At 38.8% G+C, this 12,898-nt stretch overlaps 1 protein-coding gene and 1 long non-coding RNA gene across 4 annotated transcripts; one reads left to right on the top strand and one right to left on the bottom strand.

Moving 5' to 3' along the window:
- The first annotated feature begins 183 nt into the window (after positions 1 to 183).
- LOC143418578 (uncharacterized) lies at positions 184 to 2,741 on the top strand. Its single transcript, XR_013098579.1, has 3 exons — positions 184 to 941; positions 1,416 to 1,634; positions 1,834 to 2,741. It is a non-coding gene; the product is annotated as an uncharacterized LOC143418578 (long non-coding RNA).
- Positions 2,742 to 2,899: 158 nt separating this feature from the next.
- On the bottom strand, positions 2,900 to 10,298 carry LOC105940598 (uncharacterized). 3 transcript variants are annotated; one of them, XM_076883701.1, is made up of 12 exons: positions 10,165 to 10,298; positions 9,368 to 9,504; positions 8,798 to 9,104; positions 8,060 to 8,142; positions 7,850 to 7,902; positions 7,585 to 7,627; positions 5,413 to 5,483; positions 5,121 to 5,210; positions 4,680 to 4,858; positions 4,310 to 4,406; positions 3,493 to 3,707; positions 2,900 to 3,393 (listed from the first exon to the last, which is right to left on the bottom strand). In XM_076883701.1, exons 3-9 carry the CDS (start codon positions 8,979 to 8,981, stop codon positions 4,843 to 4,845), a joined length of 540 nt encoding a protein of 179 aa, XP_076739816.1. In that variant the 5' UTR covers positions 8,982 to 9,104; positions 9,368 to 9,504; positions 10,165 to 10,298; the 3' UTR covers positions 2,900 to 3,393; positions 3,493 to 3,707; positions 4,310 to 4,406; positions 4,680 to 4,842. The 3 variants fall into 3 exon arrangements, with proteins under 3 accessions (XP_076739816.1, XP_076739817.1, XP_076739818.1); XM_076883702.1 differs by lacking the exon at positions 4,310 to 4,406; XM_076883703.1 differs by lacking the exon at positions 9,368 to 9,504.
- Between the last annotated feature and the right edge of the window lie 2,600 nt (positions 10,299 to 12,898).

Genomic DNA, 12,898 nt, shown 5'->3' with positions numbered 1-12,898 from the left:
CTGAGAATCACAAAATCAAATTAAGAAGCACAAAAACAAAAGAAGAATCACAAAAACAAATTGAGAAGCACAATTACATTAAGAAAACCGGAAAGGGTAGGTACCAGTCGGCAACAGGAGACATCACTGATTGGACGTCCGCGCTGTTCATCTTTGGAACCGGAAGTTACTCTGCCTGTAGCGCATTTTTTTTCAAACATGAACATTAGCGGTGACCCAAACATAGCTGTCGCTATTCGAGAATATTTTGATTCGGGACATACATACGAGGTGATACTGGATATGCTCAAGTGTAATCGTGACATTTCAATTAGTATGCGTACACTGAAAACGCATTTAAAAGAATCTGGACTGTACAGACGAGGCAACTATTCTCCACTTCCTGAGGTGAGGCGTGCCATTTTGGCCGAGCTTCGAGGACCAGGACAATTGTTTGGATATCGGACCATGTGGCAAGTTCTCAAACAAAAACACAAGCTGCGTGTCAAGCATGATGTAGTTATGAGGCTGTTGAGACAACTAAATCCTCAAGGAATCGCTTTGAGAACTCGAAGGAGGTTCACAAGATGCACGTATCACTCCATGGGGCCCAATTACATATGGCATGTAGATGGCTATGATAAACTGTAACCCTTTGGCTTGGCCCTGTCAGGATGTATAGATGGCTTTTCAAGAAGACTGATGTGGCTTGTGTGTGGAGCAACAAACAACAACCCGGCTGTTATAGCTCACAATTATATAAACTGTGTAAAGAGTCTTGGTGTGATACCAATGAGATTACGAACAGACTTCGGGACTGCGAATGGGACTATGGCAGCAATACAGTGTACCCTCCGTCACGCGCACACGGACTATTATGCTGGATCGTCAAGCCACAGTTACGGATCATCTACGGGGAATCAGTGCATCGAGTCATGGTGGTCTTATTTCAGAAGAGGAAGGTGGGTACATTTGTGTCTGGTAGGTGTAAGCTACAGTGAAAGCTGATCAGATCGTTTTTTTTTTTTTACATGCATTTAAGAAAATAGAGTAGCGTCCTGCCGGACGTGTTGAAAAGTTGGATGAGATAGATGTTAACAGCCGTCACTTTATTGCAGGAACTCAAAATGGTCACCGTCAGCTGTTGTGCCGAAATGAGCATGCTTGCCTAGATTTAACGACGCCAATACAAAATGAAACTCAGACCAAACTCTCCACTCCTCACAATCAACACACAGAACAGAGTGAAAAGAATACAGCATTTTTAACAAGAACATTACTGCAGGGTCGCTACAATATTTATGGAAAACTAATATGCATTACTTTGTTTGACATCCATTTGTGGCATGTTTTAAATGGGACCAAAATGTAACAAACCCTATAAAATGACCAAGAACAAAGCTAAATTGATTCTTAAATATTAATTATATACCCAGGTCTCAGTTTTGGATGGACTTGTTTGGAGACCTAAGAGACTCTGGAAACTTAAATGGAAGCCACGAACACCAATGCTTGCTGAGATTCTGCTTCAGAGGGGTTCTACAGAAAGACCTGGATGAATGCAAAGACCTCTGGAACAAACACAGGATCCGGCCAAGCAGACTTGCATCGTGTCCAGGGGGGATTCCAAACGAACTCTATCTCTTGCCTCACAGGTATTTGAGTTCTTAACAAAATGAATTAACCTTTTGCATCAAACTAAATGCATGGTATTGCTTAAGTTTGTTAATATATATTCATAATTTTACACATAAGTATGATAGAGCAGTTTATAACATGTCACTGCATGCGTTGATTTATATAGTTCCATATTGTCAGCAAAAAATCCTTCACTGTTCTATTTTCATTTTGCAGATATGGTTCAAGAGACTGTGGATTTGCTGTTGAGGAGAGGGAACTGGATGTGTTTCCCGAGGAGGGGCTACCGGTTGGATTGTGTGGTGATCCAAACATTGAGGAATATTTACAACAGGCTGTACAACAAAACACACTGCAGCAGCCACAAGACTGGGAATCGGCCACAGAACTGTATTTGGCCCTGAAGGACATAGCTGGGTTTTAGATACCAACTGAACTTCAGTTTGTAATGACATTTGTCAGAGTTACTCTGACGAAGACACACACGGTGTCGAAACGTTAGTTTCTTTCCTTTTTTTGCACCTAATAAAACCTTTGGACTTACATGAGTGCTCCAGCCCTTCTGTTTTTCCTTCATTTTTTAATGTTAGTAGTGTTTCCTTTCCCTCTTGCTAAATTGAATATAATATTGTTCATAATATACAGCAACTGGCATGGATTTAAATATTAACATTTAACCACAAGGAAACATTTAAAATTTTCTTTAATAAAACCATTTACAAATAGTGTCCAGCATTTCTGTCACTTTTCCAACATACACAATATTAAGAAAAAACAACTAAAACAACTAAATGTTTAACAATATGGAAGTTGCTTGTCACATGAATGTGTTAAGTGTCACAGGCTGGGTCTCTGACCCAGCGCTCTGAGTTTATGTTTGTATTTGTCTCATTTTGTTATGTGATTAGTTTTGTGTCATTTCCTATCTGTCTTTAGTTTGGGCAGTTATTGTTTATTGTTCCTCTGGTTTTCTATGTTTTGGGTTCTTGTATTATTCATCACGCATTAGGTTTGTTAAGTTTGTATTGTCATGTCTAGTTTTAGTGTTTCCTGTTTTATTCTGACAGTGTCATGTGTTCTTTGTTCATTGTATTTAGCTTTCCTCTCCTGGTCCTGTCATTAGGTTTATGTCAGTCAGCTGTTCCCCCATGTGTCTCCACTTCCCCTGATCACCTCATGTATGTATTTAAGCCCTTTGTTTTCTGCATGCCATTGTCGGGTCGTCTGTTTATCTCACCAGAGCCACAGCCACAGCCACAGCCTGTTATTTTCCACCACAGTTATAGTTTTTGGTCTTAGTACCTCTTAGTGTTTTGTTTCTTAGTGTTTTGACAGTTTGCTTTGGTTTCCTGGTTTTCCCTTGCTGTTATCATTAAAGGATCACTTTTCTGTTCAAACTTACAACTCCTCGTCCTCATTCTGCTTTTGGGTCCTGTTTCATCACACATCGGCGCACCCCGCCGTGACATTAAGTAGTGTGCCAACGGCAGCTGAACCTAACAGGGTAACTCAGTAACTGTAACTTGATGACCTTGCTGATTTAAGAACATCCAAATCCTGGAGCATTTTGAATTCCAAAGTCCATGCTGGCCTTAAAGATGCTGTATGAGTCACAGATAGGTAGCTTCAGAGTATTTGCACAGGTGTTTGCAACTGGAAAAGGCGAATCACTTAAAAACTGGATCCATGGTGGTGGTGTCATTCCTGCCGGTGGAACTGCCGTCAGCCCTGTGGCAAATATCATCAAATCTTCCAGACATACTGCTGTTGCCTTCTCTGAAAGAAGAAAGTAAACACTGTAGTACATTACAGAAAATTAATTTTCTTACCTCTCCTTTCATAAAACTATAAACAAATAAAAACGGCCATTCAAACCTTCACAATCAAGGAGATAATCTGCCCAAAAGCCAAGTGTTAGGACCTCCTTATGCCGCTTGTTGCTTCCTGCTGGGCTGAGATCTGGTCTGAACATGCTCTCCAGTTCTGAAGCAGTCAGGGCCTTGGCAGAGAAGCATAGGAGTGGGGCCAGCACACTGGAATGTTGTTGCAGTGCACTTAAAAAATTCAGACTTTCCAGTCCATCTTTAAATCTGCAAAGGATAGACAAATAACTAATAATTGGTTTATAGCTATAACTATTGCAGTCTTCTAAATTGTGTTTAAATGTCTTTACCTACTAGATCTTTCATTATAAATTTGGACAGATTTCAAATGCATACACAAAAACAATTCATAGTGCTCAGAAATTAACTGTGACAGCAAAAAAAGAAGAGCTCATTGGGATTTCAGCATTTAAAAAAAATAGTGCTTTCACACTGGAATAAACAAGTGTGTCAAACAAGGGATCACCTCTTTTTATAAATAACTGAAAAATAAATCATGTTGCATGACTATGATTATTATGGGTCATTGTAAACAATAAATGTATACTAAATTAGAGTTCTAGTGTCAAAAGGTTAATAGCGTGCAACAGTGGCTCAGGAATTAACTTGTTGTTCATCAGATCACACGGATGCTACCGAATCAGTTTTTTCATATACATCTGAAGGTCTGAAAATGTCAGTGGCTGCTGTGATGAGCAACTGGCCATCCTGAATTTAAAAGGAGTAATGAGTTTATCGTTGAATGACACTTTGGTTTCTTTCAAGGATGTACCATCTGAGGTACTCCTCCACAAATGCTTGTTTCTCACAAGGCTTGACGTTTCTGAGGCATCCAGCAGTTTGGAAGATTGTGCTGTTTTGCAAAATAAGATTATGCAAAGACTCCTCTGATTCAGCTTTCAGGACCTATAAAAAAAAAGGTTTACTGTAAGAAAAACAAAAATAATTTTCACTACTTTTACGATTCATTCAAACATTGGATTAAAAAAATAATCAATTTGTTGTTTCACTTGTGTTGTTGGGAGGTGGAAATCTGTCCTTTCAGATTACAGAATCTACCTTGAACCTACTTTCAAGATATGATCCAACCCGGATAACTTTTATCCTGATTAAATCTTTTAAACTGGCCCCAAGTGTCTTCTAAGTAAACCCATTCCCTGAGCCTAGGTAATTTTCTACCTGATGTAGAACTTTTGTGATCTCCTCATCTTGCACATCTTCTACAGTGGTGCTGAAACTCTGATTCCCTGTGATGTGGTTGACCAGGTTCTTGGAGAGGAAATGTAGTGCTGGTCCCCCATGCACAATGGATACAGCGATCATCTTTCCTGCTAAAAAGTACTCATCTTGCCTGGCAGCTGTTATACAGGGCACATAATTATCATGGTTAATTGCTATTAAATATGCTAATGAAAAAAATAAGCCAATTTTTATTAAAATTTCCATTGTAATAATTACGGAGAAAACATCCACCTCTTGAATTATATACAAGATAACGGCTCTCTGGAGGTCCATCAAAGATGGATTTTTTAAAGGTGTATATACTTCTCTCATGATTGCATGATGTCTTGTACAGAACAAGATGGTGGTTAATTGGATTCAAATGTTTAAATTACTAACACAGGTTCTTCTGGGGGCTCAGCTTTGGCTTCGTTAGAAGTAGGATCTTCATCATCAATCACAATTGGTTCAAACAGCTGTGTGTAGTTTCTGCAGAGTGAAAACATGTACACAAAGTGTAGATGCAAAAAGACAAATGCATAAACATGCAGTTCCAGTTTTATAGAACGATTCCACTATTTTTTTTTTCTGAAGAATCTAATGTAAAAGAGTCAAACTACATACATTTATAATAATTGTGTGTATATATTTTGTGCAACCCTCTGGAATAATTACTCAAGATACAATGCACCTGTAACAGGAGCTCTCGACAGTGAGGCATTCAGTAGTGCCTGTATCGTTTTCTTCTTCCAAATCTATGACCTGGAAATACAGAAATGAGGATGAATGAAAATTCATATTTGACCAATTGATAATTATTTTAATATAGGGAGCCTAAGTCTCCTCCCCTTCTGCTCTGCTCGTGGGTCCCTGAACAAAAGAAAAATGAATGGAAGTGAATGGAGCTATAAAAGTTATTTTCTGGTCTGCTTTGCCTTACTCTCTGAATCACACATATGTTGTACTTCAATTTAAATAATAAATAATTGTGTTTCGACTATGTCTGTAATGTAATTTGAGATTTGTTAGCTTGTAAAAATTCGTCATTATGACTATAAGTCAGATGTCGCAAATATGACGTCGCCTCAGAAGCTTTTCTCCCCCAGCGTAGCTGCTAATTATCACATGGCCAGATTTATAGTGGTTTTCTCCACATCATCCTGGAAGAAGGATTCGAAGCTCGCTAAACAAAACTAAGCTTTTCCTCTTCTCTGTGTCTGGTTCGATGATGTCAATTTTGTGAGACGAACATTTACATTTCGCCACGTCTTTTCAAACAAAACCTAAAATAACCTTTGCCACCTGTCGCTTAAGCACTTTTTGGCATCAAAATGTGTTTATATACTTCACGGGCATCATATTTTAACTCCCCCTGGCTTCTGCTCCGCGGCTGCTGAATGAGCCCTCATCTGGGACTCTCCTTAGCTCTTACTGGGACAGTGGCGCAGCTGCCCCTCTGTGGGTCTTCCTTGGTCTCTTGTGTTCTGGGGGCCTCTGGATGTCTGGAGTTTTGATCTCCTCCATACCTGCTTGATACCATAAAGGACAGGGCTGTGGCTCCCCACACTCCCTAGCAGATCTTTACATGGAGAAACCTCTGGAATGCAAGCATGCTGATCCACACAGGTATGCACACAGGTGTACACACGGGTATTCACAGACGCGGACTACAGCTTTCTTGGCTGCTGCCTCAAAGCACACTGTGCGCTGTCTATCTTGAGTGTTGCACAATATCCTTTATTATTTAGTAACTATTGATATCCTTCACAGACATATTGATATCTATGGCTAGCTAGTTTATTGTGATGTAGGGGTTTTTTTTTTATTATTATTATGTTGCTCTTTGTTGTTTGCTGTCTCCTCTGGGGTTTTTTTTCTCCATACAGGTGACCCAGGAGTTTTTTTGTTTGTTTTTTTTTGTTTTGTTTTGTTTTTTTTTGGGTTTTTTTTCTCTCTTCCCCCCCTTCTCACCGTCTCTTCTCCCCTTTGGTTTTCTTTCTTTCTCTCCCCCTCTTTCTTTCATTCTTTCCCCCTGTCCTATCCCACAGTTATGTCTGTCCCGTTTGCAACTGAAAATAAAATAAATTCATAATTATAATAAAGGTCAATCAAATGGACCAATATGGCAAGGCCATGATGATCCACTTGGTAAAATAAATCCGCTTGGCATCTTTCTTGGCCTCAAGACAACAATTCTGATGGCTATAGATCCAAACGGGACACAAAAAAAAAAAAAGAAAGAAAAAAAAAAAAAGCACTTTTTCAAAATGTGTTTATATACTTCACGGGCATCATATTTTAAATCCATGGCACACATCAAACGGGATCAGAAAATAATTTTTATTGGCTCATAGACTCCTATTTTTTTAGCAGTAGGGGACCCATGGTCCGGAAGTAGATGGATGTACCTTAGGTTCCCTATCCCAATAGATTATCTAAAGGTACTATAAGTAAGAATGAAATAAGAAGAACATCCTGTGGTCAAATTTGTGTACTGCAGTCTATCTTTATAAACAAACGAGTGACTCTCCCTCCCGTTCTGTGAGTTTCATGGCTACGGATCAGCGCCAGAAGATTCTAGATGACAAAGACGAGTCATACACAGTTAGTTTCAATGTAACCTTCCTTCCAACATGATTGAGACATTAGACTGCTTTGTGATTATTTCATGTACCGGTATGACTTATTGTACCTTTAAGGGGTGGATGTTATAATCTATTGATAGTATGAAAATTGAGGATGTGAAATGCATTGTATAATAACAATGAATGTAATAAGCAAACAGTGAATCGTTATCTAATTGCAAAGTAAAGGCAGTGGAGATTGTCTGCTGCACTGTTTTACTAATAAAATAGTTTTTTACCTGTTGTACTTCATTAGCAAGCACAAGATCCCCAGCACCCTTCCTTAGAGAACAAAGAAAAGCATTATTGTTGTGTACTGTGAAAATATTAATTGACACTTTGAAAATATTTAAGCATCTTGATTAACAAACAAGCAATACAAGTATTATGTAGTCCATGTTCCAAAAACCATATACAGAATGAATGACAAAAGTGTATATCTCATTACTACAAAGTGTAGGCAAAAAACAGTAAAAGATTACATGTTCTTAAAATATCACTTACTCATATTCTGCCGCTTTCTGTAAAGGACTGCTTTCATGTTGAAGTTCCCATGGCTGAAACAAACAAACAAACAAACACACGCACGCGATCACGCACACACACACACACACACACACACACACACACACACAAAATGTATTTCACAACTGAGGCAAATGGTGGTGGCTAAACAACAAGAAAACTCTATAAAAAAATTTAAATTGTACTTACCAGTGTATCAGCAAGATCAAACTCAGAGGGCCTTTTAATAACAATCTCTGGGTCAGAGTCAGACAAGTCTGAGTTTTCTCCAACTACAAAACATGAAAACAAATCAAGCTAAGCTAACTAAATTCATACTAATGTATGAAACTTTATTTGATCATCAATAATAGATTAATACGAAAGGCATAAAGTTAGCATTGAAAACTCATGACTCAGTAGATCCAAAAATGGCTGAATTTCATGTTTCCAGGAAGAAACATAACATATACAAGCTAATTTAGGGAGCAATGGTGGCAGAGGAGTTAAAAGCCCGCCCTGTAATCAAAAGGTTTGAGGGTTTGAAGGTTTGAGCGCTGCTCAGTCTGTCGCAGTCGTTGTGTCCTTGGGCAAGACACTTCACCCTCCATGCCAGGTGGTGGTAGTGGGAGGGATAGGTGGCATCTGTGTACAGCAGCCTTGCTTCAGTCAGTGAGTCCCAGGACAGTTGTGTCCACATTGTAGCTAATCACCAGCAGTGTGTGAATGTGTGCGGGTGAATGACTGGTTTTGTTGTGAAGTGTCTTGGGGGGGTTGTAGAACCCTAGAAGGTGCTATATCAAATACAGGCCATTCACCATTTTAATGTAGGTATGCTATTGACTTGGGTGCTTTATGCGTAATGTTATCATTTCACAATTTCAAAATTAGCAGTTGTTGAAACTAAGGGAATGTGTGTCAAAATCCAAACAAACATTAGCAGCTTACCATATTCAAAGTCACTCTTCAAGCAGATGAAAACAGTGATTCTTTGATAAGGCTTGCCAACTTCAGCCTTATAAGCCTCAAGTGTAAATGGTCTTTGTGTTCCAGGGACAGTAATGACCTCAGTGCCATCCGGATACAGAAGAAGGAAAGGTCCATCTTTTAGATCTTTGTTAAAGTCCTTCATTTTTTTAACAGCTTGATTGAGCAGACTTGTGGCAGTAGCGTCAGGGTCTGTTGTTAGGAAAATAGTTTTTCCACGTTATGGCTTCAAACCACCCTTTTTAATGGTCATCAAGCCGACATTTATCTGTAAGGAAAAAGACATGAACAATGGGCCAAGTAGATACTAATATGACTCTAAGCAGATCTATTCAAACTTGAATATTTATTAACTGCAAAAGCGGGATCTTCCTGACAACCTAAATGTACAATTACTCGTAAACAATTGTTCTTATTCTGGATAGCTTTACTACACTGAACATTTTTTACACAACTCCCCTAAGGAATAACAAAAGAATGTCATTAGAAAATTAACCTCAACTTGTTTTCAGACTGAGCAAGCCAAACTACCTGAACCTTTCTTTTTTCCTTTTTCTTTAAGCCCTTCCTCCCTTCAGAAAACTTTTGCCTCTCTTCATTTTTCTTTTTTCTGTATTCTATGAAGGTGCTGAAGGTTGGAGTCGGGCAGTTTGAGGTAGTCTGTGATGCTAAAGGGAAACAAAGGAAAAATGTACTACAATGTCACACATTAAAGACATTCATTCATGTGACATTCCATTGTCCACACAACACGCAAATAAGGACAACACGGAATAATCTCACTAGAAAATTTCTACCAAGGAATGACAATGCAACTGATACTATTGACCAATACAATTCTACACCAGTAAGTTTTAATGTATAGACACATAATAGTGTTAGTTCCTAAAGTTAACCAAACATAATAAATGAACTAATTTATTATCGTTTCAGTTGTGGAAATGCTCAGAGGACTGTTCCACGAAGCAAGCTTATCCCAAAAGCCAGGCTCACTCTGAAAATCCAGGCTCGATTGCCCCAAATTCGGTTCCAGGAACGAGGCTAACCTGCAGTCTTTCTGCTCATTCTTTATGCAATATGCTTGTGGACAAGTCTGGTCCGTGGTACCCTAGCTGCGAGGTTTGTTAACACTAGAACTGCCCTCAAACCTTCACTACTAGAAAGGTCTTGAGCAGTCATTTTGACAGCTGCGTGCATTTTCAAATAAGCCTCGATTTTCTGAGCTCGCTTAGTGGAACAGCCCTCTGGTCTGCTATGGTCTGGAAACAGCTAACGCTAGGCTAATAAATCAATAAATAACAAACATTTTATTATGCTTATTAACTTACTCAATGGGAGTGAAGTGTCTCCGATGCAAGATGCGTGATAAAGCCTCTCGCCACAGCCGCTGCAAAAGTTCGGCGACTCCTCAACCAGCTTTTTCCCACAGCTAGGACAAAACATTCCGCCGTTCTTCTTCAAACGAAATGCGCTACAGGCAGAGTAACTTCCAGTTCCAAAGATGAACAGATCGGACATCCAATCAGTGATGTCTCCTGTTGCCGACTGGTACCTACCCTTTCCGGTTTTCTTAACGTAATTGTGCTTCTCAATTTGTTTTTGTGATTCTTCTTTTGTTTTTGTGCTTCTCAATTTTGTTTTTGTGCTTCTTAATTTGATTTTGTGCTTCTCAGTTTTGTTTTTGTGATTCTTAATTTGATTTTGTGCTTCTCAATTTTGTTTTTGTGCTTCTCAATTTTGTTTTGTGATTCTCCATTTGTTTTTGTGTTTCTCAATTTTGTTGTTGTGTTTAGCAATTTGTTGGTGTGATTTGAACTTCAGGGCCTCTCAATTTTGTTGTTGTGTTTAGCAATTTGTTGGTGTGATTTGCACTTCAGGGCCACCGTATATACTTGCACATAAACCACTACATAAGACACTGATGTGCACTCGTTTGTCAATTTCATAAATTAAAACACATGTTGTCCACCTAAGTGGACATGTAAAAAACTCTTTGAAAAGTACGTTTTAAATTTTTTGTCTTTTTTTCATGCCTAAAGATGAATAAAAATACTTAAGAAAAAAATCTTGATTGAGGTTGTCATAATTCATGCATGACAGGTTTAAATATAACAAAAATTCAAATAAATTTTCTGACACTAAAAATATCAAAATATATTTGAGTTTTTTCAAATATAAAAATATCAGAAAGAAGTAAAGGTTGAAGTCAGGAACCATTCTGCAAACAATCCGCTTTTGGATTCTGCTTTTGAACAGGATCAAAGAGTGTAGGGCAATCACTCTGCACTGCAACGTGAAGACCAGTTAACTTTCAAATCCGCAAAGATGCAGGGGGGAAATGGTCTTTACATGGGGAAGTCATTCTGGATTCTGGAACACTCACAGAGGCACAGTGTGGAACATTTCAACTTATTCAACATTTTTATCTTTTTTCAAATAACAAACAACCATGGAAAAATTCAGGGAAGCTAAGTATTCACAATTTGAATCAGGTGAAGGAACAAAAATGAACCCTACAAGATCAATCAGCTAAGCACTGTGGATGAGGCAGCATTCTGAAATTGTTGTTGTGAAACCAACTATAACTCATTTCAAAGGAGGACTAAAGTTCCATCATGAATCTGTAAGAAAAGTAAACCAGACTGTACCATTAGGCTGCTTACTTGTGACATTTTCAGCTAAAAGCCCACCTTGATTCTCAGGTGGGGATTAAGTCCAAGTCTTTGACTTGAATGTGACATCAGCATCAGCATAGCCATTATCTACATCAGTGGATTCGCCCTCATTAGTCATTTCTTGGTCTGGATTATATTCAACTTCTGACACTTCCCCCTCTAATCCATCTTCAGCGTCAGTTTCCTGGCTTCTCTTTCTCCTCACCAGTGTGGTGATCAAATGTGTAATCACGAGCCTCACTCTATATCGACCTGCCACGGTGCTGCCAGACAGTGCTCTGTGAGCAAGGCTTAGAAAACAACGAATCATTTCTATTAATGGGATTACGTTTGACCAGGAACACCAAGAGTGTAAAAATGCTCAATAAAATACACAAAATGTTATGCAAATTAATCAAATTTAGGTTGTGGGTTGACATCCTCTTTGTGGAGAAAATCACAGAATCTTAAGTCTGTGTGATCAAATTAACAACACTTTTCAGACATAAAACTATTAAATTGGTCAAATTTGACCACAACACAACACAAGGGGGGCTAGTACAGGAGTAATGGCTCCCACCACTGACACGCTCTTTGCAAATTTCTCGTCACTGTTTTGCCAGAAAGTCTTTCCCTGTTAACAGAAATTGTGTGAGCCTCCGATGTGTGATGAAAACAGGATGTCAGAGCAAACCAGCCAGTTCTGGTATTCTCTGGGGAATTCCAATGGATACATGGTGCTGGGCTGCAAGCACAAGTCCCACTGCACGACTGACAGCGTTTGTTCTGTTCCTCATTGCACAAAGCAGCCATCACTAGTCCTGCTCTCCTTGTTTAACAGCATATCTCCTGGTATCTCTGTCACACTCTTGCACTGTGTCTTGCAGTAACAATGACACTTCCAAAAAGCAAAAGTAGAAAAAAATAGGATGGATTAGGAGAGAGCAATGGTGTTTGGGCACCTTTCCTAGAAGATGGGCAACCGTTTCATTCAGGTTCACAGTCACACCTGTACCTGCTGCCAAATACACCTAAAACATCTTCAGGTGTCTATAGCACCAGGATAACTTTTGATGTTCAGTGTGACTCTAAATTTAAGGTGCTCTCGATTTCATAGCTAGATGTCTTTAACTTTTTCTAAGACTTAATGTTAGAGCTTTTTTGTATAGCTCTGATTACAAATCGTTAGTAGTTTTCTGTTGTGGTTTATTTGTTAACAAAATTAAATGTTGAGACACATGAACTAAGTGTGTGATAACTGTGTTGTCATTGTATAACTAAACTTCATCATTATGTAATTTGTCATTCAATCTTGTCTCATGTGGAGCAATGGCCGTTAGCTCTTTCATAGGCTTTCACTCTAAGCAACCCTAGGAAGTGGGGAAATAAACTGCTTTGCATTGCTGCT

This window comes from Maylandia zebra, linkage group LG5, assembly GCF_041146795.1.
Source record: "Maylandia zebra isolate NMK-2024a linkage group LG5, Mzebra_GT3a, whole genome shotgun sequence".
In the NCBI taxonomy this organism is placed as follows: domain Eukaryota; kingdom Metazoa; phylum Chordata; class Actinopteri; order Cichliformes; family Cichlidae; genus Maylandia; species Maylandia zebra.
The sequence above is the reverse complement of the archived record's forward strand: the minus strand, read 5'-3'. Positions and strand labels throughout refer to the sequence as shown.